General features: G+C 33.1%; 2 protein-coding genes across 4 annotated transcripts; one reads left to right on the top strand and one right to left on the bottom strand.

Moving 5' to 3' along the window:
* Positions 1-4,400: 4,400 nt before the first annotated feature.
* On the top strand, positions 4,401-5,839 carry LOC127129358 (stemmadenine O-acetyltransferase-like). The gene has a single exon (XM_051058567.1). The coding sequence runs from the start codon at positions 4,429-4,431 to the stop codon at positions 5,752-5,754; it is 1,326 nt and encodes a 441-aa protein (XP_050914524.1). The 5' UTR covers positions 4,401-4,428; the 3' UTR covers positions 5,755-5,839.
* Positions 5,840-10,650: 4,811 nt separating this feature from the next.
* Positions 10,651-16,536, bottom strand: LOC127128022 (mediator of RNA polymerase II transcription subunit 21). 3 transcript variants are annotated; one of them, XM_051057280.1, is made up of 5 exons: positions 16,342-16,536; positions 15,107-15,370; positions 14,307-14,384; positions 14,122-14,173; positions 10,651-11,038 (listed from the first exon to the last, which is right to left on the bottom strand). In XM_051057280.1, exons 2-5 carry the CDS (start codon positions 15,314-15,316, stop codon positions 10,956-10,958), a joined length of 423 nt encoding a protein of 140 aa, XP_050913237.1. In that variant the 5' UTR covers positions 15,317-15,370; positions 16,342-16,536; the 3' UTR covers positions 10,651-10,955. The 3 variants fall into 3 exon arrangements, with proteins under 3 accessions (XP_050913237.1, XP_050913235.1, XP_050913236.1); XM_051057278.1 differs by having other exon boundaries at positions 16,354-16,536; XM_051057279.1 differs by having other exon boundaries at positions 16,329-16,521.
* Between the last annotated feature and the right edge of the window lie 200 nt (positions 16,537-16,736).

The following is a 16,736-nucleotide window of genomic DNA, read 5'->3' as shown; positions in this document are numbered from 1 at the left end:
TCCAAATGAAGGAAAAAAGGCCAAGTTTCCACACAATACCATGAAAGAGGGGAGACTTACAATCTCACTAACTAGAATGCTATGCCTTTTGGTGTCAAAAATTTAGCGCTATGTTAAGCAATCGTAATTGGACTTATGTAAAAGTCACAACTATTTGAGGTCGGGAAATAGAATTTTGGTGTTAATGCATGTTAGAGACATAGTATAATGGACTATGCTCATAAAACATACCACACACAAAAAGAATATGCAAAAAAGGTGGCCTAATCTCATCCATACTCATGTTGATTTTTCAATCAACTAACTTTACGACTTTAAGATATCATAGGCCAAATGGAATGAATGCATAAAGAAGGGAAATTAGATGAAGAGTGAGGGGAATGGATCAAAACTCAAATTGATCAAAGGAGGACTTTTACCAAATTAATATCATTCATTCATTTTGGGAGATGGAATGTACATTCCATCAATCCCCTCAATCCAATTATATTAACCTAGCAAAGTCAAATCAACCTTGATCAAAGCCCAATAACGTAAGTCAAACTTACACAAACCATCACAAGAGGTCAACACAATTATTTGGCATTTATTCAATTTTAAAATACTAAAATAATGCATTTAAATTAAATATGGTTTGTTAAATTCCTAAAACCTCATCAAAACACCAAAGAAATGGCCATGAGATTATTCATAGGTCAAACAAGGTCAAAGGACCTTAGAGAAAAAATTTCAGAATTTTTAAAGACTTAAAAGTATTTTTTAACAATTAAAAATAATCACAAAATCAATTAAATCATGAAAAATATTAATAATGATCCAAAAATAATTTTAATTCAAAATATGAAAGAGGAAATTATTTGAAAATTTTTGGTGAAACTCTCATATTTTTTGGATCAATATTAAAATTAATATGAATTAATGAAAATCAAATGAATTAAAACAAAAATCAAAAAATCAAAAAAACGTGAGTCACTTGATCTTCCTCATTAATTGAGGTGGCAATCAAGTGGATCAGCGCGCGCGTTCCATGATGCACTGTAGTCAACGTGGCGTAGGCTTGGTATTCAGGAGCAACGCATAAGATTAAAACATTTTAAAAGAGATCAATGGCTCAGAACCTGTCCAGCACACCACCGGCGGTGGACCTCCGGTCACCTTCTCAGACGAGGTCCACCGGACTGGTCAACTCATCACCATCAAGAAAATGAAAAAGGAGGACATGATCTGAAATAAAAAATGGCGTAGAGCACGAATCTGACCTCAATTTCAACTAACTCCAAATATATAAAAAGATATGAGGAGTTGAATTTTGAGGTGTGACAACTGAGTTGCTTCGGTTTGACCTCAAAGCAACTCAATCTTCTTGCCTACATTAGTAGGACTTCAGACAATCAAAGATTCAATAGAATTGATGAGAATTGAGTAAGAATCGAAGAGATGGAGTTTTATGAAATTTACCTTCAATGTTGTGCAGAAATGGATCTTGCTTGCTTCAACCTTGATCTAATCACACTTGAGAAGCTTGTAAGAGAGGTTTGACAATGGTACAAAGCTTTGGATCCTGGAGTTCTTGAATCTCCAAATAGTGAGATTCAAACTCAATTTTCAAGTTGAAAATTCTCAGGTTTTCCTTTGAAATGTGAGGGTTTCAATTGGGGGCAAAGCTGGCGCGCAAGGTGTCTTTGAGTTGAGCTCCAAGGGCCTGTATTTATAGCAATTGGGACTGATATTTGCACACTTGAAAAATTGCTAAATCTGGATATTTCATGCATAAGCTTGCATGGGCGTGTACAGGCCCATGAAGCAATCTAATTTGATCCACTTGCATATGTTCTGAAGTTCAAATGAGGCTTGGATGTCAAGGCAATGTGAAATGCAATTTTTTGCATTTGATTTCTTCCAATCATGCAGCTCTGTTAAAGCCATATGCACACCTAGCAAACTTTGTCTAAAATGCATGAACTTAGGTTCTTTGGAAAGCTTAGATCAAGGGGAACAACTTTGATGGTTGACATTTTTTCATTTGGAACTTGGATCATGGTTAATATTAAGGTGGAAGTTTGGAAATTTCAACATGTTGAAAAATATTCTAAGTGTCAAGCCATATATCTCAATATTCCACCTTGCTTAACGTTTTATGTGAACTTCAAAAGAGAAAAGTGTCTTCATCAAAGTTGTAGGTCTTTAAAATACCTTAAAAATTGTTACCAATTTCATGTCATTTGGATTTAGAATGATAGAGTTATGCATTTTTGAAGTTTGGAAAAATCACTTGTTCATTGGTATAGGTCAAAAATAACCTATAATGTATCATTATATCACATGCTCATAAAAGTTGAATCATCTCTTACTCCAAACATCAACGTTAAAGTAGACATCTTGAATTTGATTTTACAACATGAAAATCCTTCATCTTATAAAAATTAAGCAAGTTATGGCCTTGGGAAGTTGACTTTCAAATTAGGGTTTAGACAAAATAACATATAATGTTTCAACATAGAAAATGATTTTTCAAGCAAAACTAGCTCTAGGTCTCAATATTAAAGTTGTTTGGAATGTCATTTAGAGTAACGTTTCTCTTGAAATCATTTTCATATGGTGAAAATTGTAGGATATATGGTCTAGGGAGACCCAGTTTTGATCAGATGAATTCATCTGACCAACCACCATCAACCGATTTGCTAACCTTCAATTCTCTTGACCTTTTAGGCTTATGGTAGATCATATATGCATAATATGATGAATTTTGAAGTGTCCCTTGATAAATTTGATCAATTGATGAGATAGCTTATTGGAGAAGTTACTCAAGATACCTAGTCAAACCAGGGTTTCCAAGGCAAATCACCTCCAAACTCTTGAAGAAAACTTGATCAATATGACATGTAGAGATCATTGGGACTCAAATATGATGCTTTGAGACATTGTGAATCAATCCTTGGTTGTGCTCTTAGCCATGAGGGTCTCAAACCCTAGGTGTGAACTTGATAAATTTTGATGATCATGCCCTACCTACAAAAGAGTTAGGCAAACACAAAGATATATTTTTGGTGTTTTGGTTAGTAAAATGATAATATATAAGTATGATACAATCACATGGTGTTTGGTGATCTCTCCCAAAATAAACTCAATGAAAGAGGGGTAATGAGGATGTCAAGGTGTGATCGCAATGCTAATGCATATGATGAATTTGCATGAGGGGTCTTAGGGTCAAAATTGGGGTCTTACAAATAACACATGCCAAAGTTGCACATTGTTTTTTACGTTGCAAATAAGTTGCGACTTACATATCTGCATTGTGTTTGATCACATCATTAATTTGTTTGTTGCGACGTGATATTTTAAGTTGTAAAGTGCTTTTTCACGTGGCAAATAAATGTTTTTTTGGTAGTGTATGTCATTTACTAACTAACTATAGTTTTAGCATATTAAAATCTTGTTTGTCATCTTAAGCCTCAGTGTATTTGGAATTTCATATAATCTTTAAGAAAACGATTAAAATGTCCTCATTGTAAAATGATTGTTTTTCCATGCACTTGAATTAGTAAAATTCAACATATACCCTTTTGCCTCAAACTTTTCTTTAAAAGAAGTAAATAATTGTTAAACGCTAATTGATTAATATGATTAGGACTATGATACATTAGTTCTTCTGAAATGACTAAATTACTCTAATATGATAAAAAAAAGAGTATGTTGTATCCTTTATCCATATAATTCTAATAATTTATGAAATGATTAAAACTTTATTTGTTTGATTTGATCGGGATTTTAGAACTTGTTTCTCTTTTTCTAGTATATTCTCTTTGCCTTTAAAAAATACTATATATATGAGATATTGAATTTGTTGTTTAAGTTTGTTTGCTACCTCTTTTCAAAAATTATTTTAATTTTTTTTGTTTTATGATAAAATAAAATGTCTATTTTGATTAGTTTTTGAAAAAGATTATTTTTAGTAAAAAAGTGACAAGATAATATTTAGTGCCAATTAATAGAATAATTCAAATCAATTTTTACATGAATAAGGAATGTAAGTAAATTAATTCAAATCACAGCTGTATTATTAAAAAAAATCTCTTTTCTTTATAAATAAGTATGAACTTTGAATAATTTTTTGACTAATACTATCTATTAATCTATCTTTTTTTTCTTTTTCTTCTTTTGTGTAATGTTGTTTCTTCTAGAGGATGAATCAACCACTAAATTAAAAAGACTAAACAAAAAGTACAGGAAAGGACTCATATTAGTTTTGACTACATAATACTTACCTTCTATCAAATTCCACATACCAAATTAACTTTCTTTAATTAATTATTTTTAGATACACTCATAATTCATACACTATATAAACACATATGTAATAGCAATATGTTCAAATAAAAATAATACATAAGAGTGATAGTATAAACAATACTAGTGAAGCTAATAATCATGGAAATTGAATTAGTTTCGAGAGAAACTATCAAACCTTCGTCACCAACTCCTTCTCATCTTAGAATATACCCACTTTCTTTCATAGACAACAAGTTTGTTTTTAACATTCCACTACTCTTCTTTTACAACCCAAACGAGAGTAGTGACCAAAATTCAAAAATATCACAACTCAAAAAATCATTATCTCATGTTCTATCCAAATACTATATTTTTGCTGGCAGATTGAAAGATAAAATTAATATTGAATGTAATGACCAAGGTGTGTCATTTCTGGTGACAAATATAAAAAATAAATTATCAGACATTCTTAAACACCCAGAGGAAAAAATGTTGAACCCTTTGTTCGCTGATGGATTGCAATGGAAAGAAGGATATCCAAGTGAAGCTTTAGTATCCATTCAAATCAATTGTTTTGAATGCGGAGGAATGGTTATAAGTATTTGCATGTATCACAAATGTGGCGATGCTTCCACACTTATCAATTTCATGAAGGAATGGGCTATTATCAGTCAAAAATTAGAAAAAGGAAATGGAGAAGAGTTATTAATATTACCCTTTCCTTTACTTGAAGGAGGAGCTTCAATTTTTCCACAAAAAAACTTACCTATTTTTCCAGAATTTTTTCACCAAAGACAAGAGAATGTGGTGTGTAAAAGATTTGCATTTCAACCCTCGGTAATTAAGTTTCTCAAGGAATTGGCAAGTTCTAGTTCTGTACCTCATCCCTCACGAGTCCTGGTTGTAAAAGCTTGGATTTACATGCATGTAGTTTCATCAATGGGATTAAATTTCAAGACATCACCGTTTCTCATGGCCGTAGACCTTCGCAAAAGAATGATTCCTCCATTGTCTGAAAAATGTGTGGGAAATATAATTTGGACCTCATCTATGTTCGCTGATAAGGAGGAAATGGAGTTGAAAGATGTAGTATTCAAAATAAAAGAAGGGTTGTCTGAATTTTGTGACATTTATCCAAAACTATTTGGTGGAAATAATTTCTCGTTGTTATCTGAGTTTATCAATAAAGCTACTGATCCTAACTCTAAGAAAAGAGATGGGATTGGTTTTAGTAGTTGGTGTAATTTTCCAATATATGATGTAGATTTTGGATGGGGAAAACCAACATGGGTTACTACTTGTGGTTGTTCTTGGAAGAAACTCACATTTCTGATGGATAGAAAAGATGGGAAAGGGATTGATGCGATTGTGAATTTGGAAGAGAATCATATGACTAAATTTGAGCATGAATATGTGGAACTTCTTCGATGTGCGTCTTCAAAGGTTGTGACAAACTCATGGATTGCTACTTCTGGTTGTTCTTGAGAGGATCTCATAATTTTATGTATTTTGTTGATTACATGTTTGGTTTGGTTTGGAATGATAACTTATATCAGTTGTAATTTTTAATTTTCTTACTATTACTCCTACTAATAGTAAATGATAATAATAATAATAATAATAATAATAATAATAGTTTTCTTCTGCAAAAATAAATTTGAGCAATATTAAACATAATGGAAGACTATTCTTAAGTTTGTATAATTAACTTTCATGATTGATGCATGACTGTTGAGTCTTAATTTGATATACTTGTGTTTTCTACTCATATTTTATAATAAAGTTATATAGTTTAATCCTTTTGTTCTTTATTTTATTTCTAATTTTAACATTCTCATTTTCCATTAAGTAATTTATGTTGTTTATTTTATTAAAAAAAATCAAAACCATTATAAAATCTATTGAAGACTAAACTATTTTTTTCAAACAAAAGGAGTCAAAGGATTAAAAGAAACTAAACACTTATAAAGGAATTATTTATTTTAATAACAAAAAATATTAATAAATAGATGATAGTTATCAAAGTACAAATTAAAAAGAAAAGTGTAATGGACTACCAAGAATACAAGCAAAAATACAAGAAAATCTAACGACCACCAAATCAACAAATCAAACATAGTAGGACAAAGAAACCCTATAGATAAAGTCTAAGCAGCTAAAAATCCAAACCACATAGGACTCAGACTAGAGTTTATACCACCAGAGCCACCATCAAAAAATTAGAATCTACCAAGAGAGCAACAAAACCACAAACCAATATCTACCTCAAAATCAAGGCAGACACTCTCTATTATTGGTTTTGGCAGATGATAGAGTTTTGAATCCAGTCAAAAAATGTGTAAGACTTCACTCCTGTCTAGAAATCATTTCTGAGCCAAAAAGAAACTCTTATCCTCCACCTCTTTCATAGATTTTGAAACACCTTTAATGATGGCATCATTACAGGATCTCCAAATAGAACGGACTATAAGATGACAAATCATAACAAAACTACCATTAGACTTAGCTCTACCACCTAAATAGAGGGAAAACAAAAAAAAGTCTATGATCTCTAGGAAGAGCAACCTAATAACCCAACCACTAGAAGATCACATACCACACAACAAAACTAACTCACAAGTACAAAAAATATGGGAGACCAACTCAACCAAATTCCTACACAATGGACAAGAGATCCCACTAGAATCGGCAATCACCATGTGTTTCGATATGTTCTATCTAGAGGGGAATATGTCTTGCAAAAGCCTCCATAAGAAGAAAATCTCCTTAAAAGGATCCTAGATACTCTAATTAGAGAAAAACTAAAGGTGTTAACCATAAAAGACATATAAGAAGATATATAACTAATTAGTTGAATAAGGTAAACAAAGGCAACAGAAGAAATACCCTTTCTCGAACGCTTCTAAATTCATTTATCTTTGTCATTGGAAAGTGTAACGCCTAGGATCATAGAGAGAAGGCTATCAAATACAAGTAACTCCCGAAAAGAGAATAGTGTATTCACCTAAGATCCTAAACTAAATCCCCATTTACCACTAGGATGATATCTCCCACCAACCCATCAGACTAAATAGAATTAGAAAACAGACCAATGAACTTATCCTTTAGGTGAATGGATCTTAACAAATGGTCCTTCCAAAAGAAAATCTAGATAGCCGATCCAACATTCCTAAGGATATCATCATACATATCTACAATAATATCACACCAAAGATATGAATCATGTATATGCAACCTCCATAAACCTTTTAACCATATGGGATAGATTAACCAACTCAAGATCCTTAACCCTTAATCCCATTTTACTCTTAAGCTTACAAACATCATCCTTCTTAATTCATGATATCTTAGATTCACATTTCACTCACCCCCAAAGAAACCATATTTAAAACCTAACAAGCTTCTTTCCAACCTTTACAAGCATTTAAAAAAAAAAGACAAGAAAAAAATGGGAATGACATTAAGCACAAAATTTATAAGAGTCATTATATCGCCCAAACTAACATATCTATACTTCTAAGAATGGAGCCTTTTGGACAAAAAATTAACTAAAGGGCCCCAAGTAGATTCAAGTCTAGGATTAGCCCCACCAAAAAACTAAGGTACTTAAAATTAAGGGTTTCAATCTCATAGTGAAGGAATTCACTTGTAGAGATTAGAAAGACAAAATTCACATTAACCCCTATAATACTGCTCTTGAATCAATTAACCTGAAGCTAATTCAAAACCACCTAGAATTGACTTACAACTCCATAAATTCTCAAGAGTATAAACTGCAACTAAGAGGATATCATATGCATATTAGAGATAAGAAACCACCAAATCGAACGTTCTCACCCTAAACCCAGAGTAAATACTAATCTCCTCGGTCCTAGCAACTAAGGCACTTAACCTTCCAACCACAAGAAAGAAAAGAAATGAGCTAGAGGATTCCCTTGTTGCAAACCCCTTTGGCTGCTAATCTCTTGAGTTTGACACCCATCAACCAGCACCGCAAGATTACCAGCAAACACACAAGCTCACATCCAAGGCATCCACTTCTTACTAAAGCTATATTTTATAAGTGTATAATCCAAAAAGGTTCAACTGACTGAATCATATGCTTTTTCAAAATTCGTCTTAAAAATAAGACATGATTTATTAGATATTTTGGCCAAGTTTATCACCTCATTGACAACCACCACACCATCAACCAACATTCTCCCTTTAAGAAAAACAAATTGGTTAGGGGAAATAAGTTTATTCATCACTAGCCCAAGTATAATTTCAAACACTATAGTCATCAGCCTATACAAAGATCCCACCAAAGAAATCGGCCTAAAGTCACCTATTTGAGAGGGGGATTGTTGGGTGAAAACTATATAATGCGGAAGTATACACTATTCACAGTAGCAAGTGATAAAAAGTAAGGATATTGTTCCCACGAGGAGTGTAACAACTTAGACTTATTTTCAAAACTATGTTTAGTGAATGGGCATGAACAAAGATAACAATAATTTATGGTTGTCACAAGTTCAGTTTTTAAGTAAACAATGTGAGAACTTAGTTAAGGTTTGATAAGTGAAATCAGTAATGGAGAATATGTTGGACAATGATCAATTAATATAACTTATCTAATATGTGAATATGATGTGATATGTCGTGTCAAATGAGGTCATAATGTGATCTCAATGTGTATTCCTACAACATCATAAACATATGCAAGAAAGCAAGGGAAAAATTCCTAAGCCTCATATTTAACTTTAATGCATGTCTAATTTCATTCTGAATATCCCCAATGATTATAATTTGTTATGCCTAAAGTAGTTAATCTAGTGAATATGCCTATCCTACTATTTTCAATCATAGTTATCATGAGTTCCACTTGTTCATGGATTTCTCACATTAACGAGCTTTTATCTTTTCCTAAGATGATCAAGCAAAGAATCAGTTTATAACATTATAATGTATGATAAAATCATCCACTAACACCACATCAAATGAAACAAAAGATCAATTCATATTAAGTTCACATTGCTCAACGTAAGAGTTTAGCTCATGATGAGCTCAGTACATACATCAACACTGATTCTTAAGTTAAACATTCTTAAACGCATAATGAAAAATAAATGAAAATTTAATGATAACTTCTTCATATACTTGCAATCTTCAATCAACAAGAGACGGATTCTGTCACACCAGATCATGTACTATGTCACTCCACCAAAGCTCCATGTACAATTATGTACTACGTCATTCTACCAAAACTCCATTTGCAATAAACTAGAAGTCTCTATTTATAGGCAAGAACTTGGCCCCTCGGGTGGTGCACCACCCTTGCACCTAGAGAGATTGCTTTCTTAACCAATATTTGTTGTCTCATAGGTGACCCTAGCAACAAAAGAATAGAAAGCAAACAATTATATATATTAATTTTTTAAATAATTTTTAATCAATTAATATACTTAATTTTTTTACTGTATTTGATAACAAATTATAATTTTGTATTGATTATTGTTTTTTAGAAGAAAAAAAATTATGGTTTTTTTTTAGAAAACCAAAAGAACCCGTTTTTATTGCTTTTTGAAACCTAAATTGAAATTGGAATTCCATTATGAACTATCTATTATTGTTTTTTTAGGGTTTTGTTAGACTAAGTAGTACCGATAAGAAATTATTATCTTCAAAATTGTTAATAATATGTTTTGATTCAAATCTCAACCGTTGAAATACTACTGTTTAGAATTTTGCAAAAGATGATGATGTCGTCATGTGGACTGCTGTCTTTGTGTGAATGTTGAAGGAATTTATTTCTATGATTTAGAATCAGAGTGCAATTCAGGACTGATCCATTTATTGCAACTGCAATATTGAGGGTTCACAACTTAAAATCTTAAACAGAAAAGATATGCTTACACTTCTTTTAACACTTACATCGTATAAGTATCCATAAATTATACTAGTTTTATTATTCTATTAATTTGTTTTGCTTAGATTTCCGTGCAATCTTAAATTGAGGGTCTATTTGTGATAAAGAATTAAAAAAAAAAGTTTGTAGATAAAAAATCTCTGTATGAACAGTATGCCATCATGCAATAAGTTTGTAGAAAAAAAATTTTTTAAAAAGCAAACTAATGTAGTTATACCATGTAGCTGTTGTTTTACAGCATTTCTCAAATTTTAACATTAATGACCACCCCCGCGCGCGCGCGCGTATGTATATATATATATATATATATATATATATATATATATATATATATATATATATATATATATATATATATATATATATATATATATATATATATATATATATATATATATATATATATATATATATATATATATATTCCTTGAATAACTTATAAAAAAACCACAACAGTATACAAATAAGGTATCTAAAATATCAAAGATAACTTTCCCTTTATAATAAATGGCTAACCGTAATAAGTTTTCCTTACGGGGAGAGCAATTACCATCATTATCTTTACAGGTTTCTACAAAATGCCATGGCAACATGACCAATTTACAATACATGAAAGCGTATAATATTTCTCATAATAAAGACTTCATGCTAAAAAGTAACATCTTTCAGCAGCAGGCCCTGGTTTGAGTCGAGATGAGATAAGCTCATATTTGTGATTCTTTTCCGAGCTATGCCAGCAAACAACTAACTGATATCTGGTTTCTTCAAGTAAAAACAACTAACTGATATCTGGTTTCTTCAAGTTCAAACAATTATCTGTTGCTTGGCTATACAACTCTTGAACTTGATTTAATTCTTTCTCTGGCATCAAAAAACCAAAGAAAATGTTAGCTGTTAGGCTGCATCTACCCTTTACTCGAATAAAGATCAAGTGTAAAATCCAAACAAGGGTAAACATGTATATTGTTTTGTTATTATTGCATCAGTAGTATGAAAATATTAAGTTATTGAAAATTTTCATGGTGTGAGGAAGGTGAGAAAAAGAGAAGTTTTTATCGGTTATCACACATTGGAATGGAAATTCATATTCAGTACATGAAATCTGAATACAAGTTATGCTTATCTAACTAACTTGTATCTCAATAAGTAACTAACATCAACATCTTTTGATCAAGATTGTGTTTTCCCATGTAGCCTCCTTGATAGGTTGGTTCTATCACACCTCTGCAGTTCTACCACCGGCCCACGGAATCACCTCCCCTGTCAGTGATACAGGCTGCTAATACCTCTCCCGGATCGAACACTCCAGCAGACTCTCCTTCCATATCCTAATATTCCCCTACTACCTTCTTCAACAACAACACATGGAAGACCAGATGCACTCCCTATCCCTCCGGCAACTTAAGCTTGTAGGTTACTGCTCCCACCCGTTCTATTATATGATACGGACCATAGTACCTTGTTGCTAGTTTCACGTTGATACACGATACAACTGATTTTTTACGGTGCGGCTGTAGCCTAAAAAAACCATTCTCCTACTCCAAAATTGTTATCACTATTTTGTAATCAGCAAATTGTTTCATCCTGCCCAGTGCCTTTGAAGGTTGTGTTTCAGTTGCCTAAACGCCTCATCTTGGTCACTCAATTCCTTCTGAACAACCTCCACCCTTTTCTCCCCTGCCATCAGTCTGGTAATGGTTGGTGGCTACCTTCTGTATACTGACTCAAATGGGGTGCAACCTGTAGCTACGTGAAAAGCTGTGTTAAATCAGAATTCTGTCCACGGTACCCAATACAACCATGATCTAGGATGATCAGCGATGACGATGACGCAACAAAGGTACATCTCTAAACAGCAATTCACCACCTCAGTTTGTCCGCGCATTTCCCTGCAAATGAAACATGTCCCTCCAGAAATTGCTGACAAAATCGGATCACGGTCACTAACAACGGATATTGGCATACCATGCAAACGGATCACCTCTTTGGCAAAGACTTCTGCTACTGCCCGCGTAGTGTAAGGATGTTTTAAAGGCCCAAAGTGACAATACTTAGTGAGAAGGTCCATCACTACCAAAATAGCCTTATTATAAGGCTATGACACGCCCTTCACACGGCGTGTCGGTGTCAGACACGTGTCGGACACCGACACGCCTACGACACACGTACGACACGTATCAGACACGTTTTTGAAGTGTCCAACTAAAATAAAAAATTTAACTGCTACAAAGACACGGATACGACACCTTATTTCAAACAAAGGACACGGTCCAATTCAGAAAATTCCAGAATTTTTGTAAAAAATAAAAACTCAGCTCAAAAATTTTCAAAATTTAAAAAATAAATACGTTTTTTAACTTTCATATTCCACTTTTTTACTATAAAAACAACACAAGGATTCCTTGTTTTTTTTATATTTCACTATTTTTGTCTCCACAAAATTCTTTTATCTTCTCCGGTTATTTTCATCTTTGCACACCAATTTTTCGGTTTTCACAAGGTATCTATGAATATCAATTATCATATTCGAAATTTGTTTGAAAATATTGAAAGAATTTTTGATTATTTTCTCTTAAATAAACATAAATTTTGCTTTTTATTTTAAATTTTTTACAAATTTTGCCCATAAATTGTATTATTATATTAATATATAAAATATATATAGTCGTGTCCGTGTCCTATGATTTTTACATTGGCGGGGTCCTCGTGTCCGTGTCCGTGTCGTGTCCCGTGTCCGTGTCCGAATCCGGACTTCATAGCTTATACCCCTTGGATTTTCATAACCCCGTTATAAAATCCATCGAAGTTTTTTCCCGTGCTGCCACCGAATTGAGAGCGGTTGCAGCAGACCCCCATGTGAAGTAGCTAAATATTTTTGATGTTGGAAAGTGTCACGTGCCCATACAAACTCCTATACCCGATTCTTCATCCCTGCCCAATAAATACTTGTTGCCAAACGCCTATACAGTAAAAACCTGAATGTACTCCATGTGGGGTATTGTGATATTCTTCTAACATCTTAGGAATTAAAGATGATTGAGCAGAAAGCACCAACCACCCTTCGTATAACAACACTTCTTGTTTCCAAGTAAAACCAGGTCTCGCCTCTTGCTCCCCTTCAAATCTTCTATGATCTTCATCAGAACTGGATCTTTGTGCACCTCTTCGATTATCAATTCACCCTTCTCCCACACTGGAAAAGAAACCAAAGCACTAAACTCTTGCTCCCCTTCAAATCTCCTATGATCTTCATCAGAACTGGATCTTTGTGCACCTCTTCGATTATCAATTCACCCTTCTCCCACACTGGAAAAGAAACCAAAGCACTAAACTCGCCATTTTATGGCCTAGGAATCCACGTACTCCCTTCATGTTTTTAGGTACGGGCCAATGCTTTACACTGACCACCTTCCCTGGATAAACCACCACCCCTTCTCTTAAAATGAAGTGCCCAAGATACTCTACCATTCTTTGAGAAAATTGGCATTTCTTTTTATTAGCTACCAATTTGTTTCTCTTTAAAACCTTCATCACAACTGCCACATGTTCCATATGAGTTTCCCAATCCTCTTACTATCTAAAAACACCAACACAAACTTCTGCAACCGAGGTCTAAAAACTTTGTTCATGCTCGAAGGAACAGGAAACTCCCTGTTCCTTTGAGCATGACCCATTCTCATTTTAAATTTCACCAAACAACTGCAGCAGTATAGCATATGAAATACTCTTTACCTAAACAAACCAAGTTGATACTTTCAATTCAATTTTCTTATATTTAACACTACTCTGCTATTTGCTATACACAAATATAATATACCCCGGGCATCTTTTTCAAATAATATAACTTAGGAAGAACTCAACAAATCTTATTTTTTCCATTTAACATGAATTAACATTTTTTGTGTTAGAGAACTCAAGATACACAAAGAAAAAAATAGACAAACCCGCAGCTTCCAATTGCTTCTGAAGTTCTTGACCTATTGCATCATTTTCAGCCTATAAGGTAAAATCAAGGAACAATGAAAAAGCCATAACATAACACTATTTGTTAAAAAACTAAACCAGCCGTAGTTAACAACTGCCAATCAATAACATATAAAGAACAGTAAGTGAGCTGAGAGTTTCTTACTTGAAGTTCTGCAATCCGCTTAAGCTGTACCTCTTCACCTGTCTCAGATATTGGAAGCGATGCAACCAATGCATCAAACTGCAGAAGAAACAGCAGATATATATCAACGGACCCCGCGTTAGATTTCAAATAGAAGTATTTAAGATATAAGATAGAATGTAGGACACATAATGAGGTATATCTGGACAAAATAAGAATTAAATAGTCTAAACTTTCTTGGTTAATTAGGATCTATGAATATGTCCAATCTTGGCTAAACTTTAAAAATGAGCATTGTGCAAGTTATCCTCTCCGAGAACCGTGTGCATTAGGATATTGTGTTATTATTTCTAGATTATATTAATTTGCCTTTCCTTTCTTAGTTGATTATTCCCTAACTATTGGGATCGGCTAGGAGACTCGCGCGCGTGTGTGTATGTACATTTCCCATACATGATACATTTCAATAAGCAAGTTTATATTCTTTTCGCTATTGAGTAGAATATATTCCAACATGTGCCTAGAATTGATACTCCATCAAATTTGAGCAGTATTGCATAAGTATGATAGTGGTTGTAAATATGACCATATCGTTTGTAATTATTAGAAGAGCCAATTATATACAGCCCGTTAGAAATAGCATAGTCTATTTTAATAGTTTAGTGATTCAACACTTAATGAGTTTGAAATAATATTCAGAAAACTATCCACCAATTCTACAGCACTACATAAAATATATAAAGCTTCTTAGAAACTTTCTAAACATAATTCAAACACCAACCTATTGGCTCCTTTTTATTGCTGACTAAAATGCTACATACCTGCTTAGCAGCTTTCACCAAAGAAGCACTCATCAGCTTTGGTTCTTCAGAAAAGTTTGCCCCATCCTCCGTAGGCTGTGCAGGTGGTGGTTCAGGGTAATTTGGTGAGAGCCGGTTAGGAGGTGCGTCCCTTTGCAATGTCCCAACGGTATTAAAAGCTAAATTTGCAATCGAATTAACTTGTTCTTGTAGCTGAGAGATTATATCCATTACAAGAGCAACTTCCAAGTAGAAACTTTAACCTAATAAAGTTCAAGTTGACAACTGCAAAATAAGAAACAAACAGAGTGGTTATCTATACACCATCTACAACTTCCAAGTAGAAACTTTAACCTAATAAAGTTCAAGTTAACAACTGCAAAATAAGAAACAAACAGAATGGTTATCTATACACCATCTACAAACACACAATGTAACCTCCTAATCTAGGAATTTACTTCCTTCCATTCTTTAAGGAAATACTTCAAAATAGATTACTTAGTCCATAGTAACATAATTCGCACTGCCATGAGAACTGTGAACCAATTCATGTTACTTTTGCAAATTGGTTTGCACAAATTTGTGTCCCTTTTGCCGAAAAACACAGACCATTTAAACAGTTCACTTCACGTCATCTGGTAATATAGAAGCTCCTAGGGGAAAAAACTCGATGAAAATCATTGACCAGATTTGACCGGAAATGGAACCCAGCGCCTTCAAATTGACAATGGCACACTACTTTGGTTCCCTGGTGCTGAATTATCATACACGGCGCCTATTTTTTATATTGTCAACACATAGATAAACATTTTGCAATTGGTTCGACTCAAAAATCGAAAACCAATAACTCAAAATAAATCACATAATGAACCTGTTTATCCCAGAAATTTCCAGAATGCGATTAACTTACAAGCCACATTAAGAACCAACCATGTAACATACGAGAGTAGAAATTTCAATTTCAAGCACTTCCCATATAAGCAATTTATCAAACACTTGGCATCCATTATACTTAAAAAGGTGAATCTTCTCACCCATCTAAACATAGCTGGAACCAACCTTGCAAACATATTAGCTATTAACATTGATTCAGTGAAAACACCATAACAAACAAGGAAGAATAGAAAATGGTAAAGCAGTGTTGAATGAAATTACACAACATAATATACTGAACATTGAGAAGATTATTCAAACGATAGAAGGAAGAAACGTTGCAACAAAGAAAAGAGTAAAAATTGAATACCAATGTGACTCACAAGATGCTGTACCTGCAGGCGCAATTTTGCTTCTCCAAATCACTTTTTATTCTGTTTTCACTTTTCAATAGCAGAGAAAGGCAAAACAATTATTTGTTCTTTCCATCGTGTTTCAGAGCTCAATCCACGAATCGTAAGGAACCGCCGGTTAATGGGTCGAGCCGGGGCCGGGTCGGATATGAATTGTAGGGATCCGTCGTAAAGGTTTCAGTTTTTTCATAAATCATTTTTATAATATTATTTATCTTTTGTTAAAGAAAAAGTTTACAAAAATTAAAATAATAATAATAATAATAAATTAATTTAAATATTTTTACAAAACATTATTTTAAATATTTTATCATATTGTAATGAATTTTTTATATCAAAATTTTAAAAAAACTCTTAAATTTAAA

The sequence above is a fragment of the Lathyrus oleraceus genome, chromosome 3 (genome assembly GCF_024323335.1).
Source record: "Lathyrus oleraceus cultivar Zhongwan6 chromosome 3, CAAS_Psat_ZW6_1.0, whole genome shotgun sequence".
Taxonomy (NCBI): domain Eukaryota; kingdom Viridiplantae; phylum Streptophyta; class Magnoliopsida; order Fabales; family Fabaceae; genus Lathyrus; species Lathyrus oleraceus.
The sequence above is the reverse complement of the archived record's forward strand: the minus strand, read 5'-3'. Positions and strand labels throughout refer to the sequence as shown.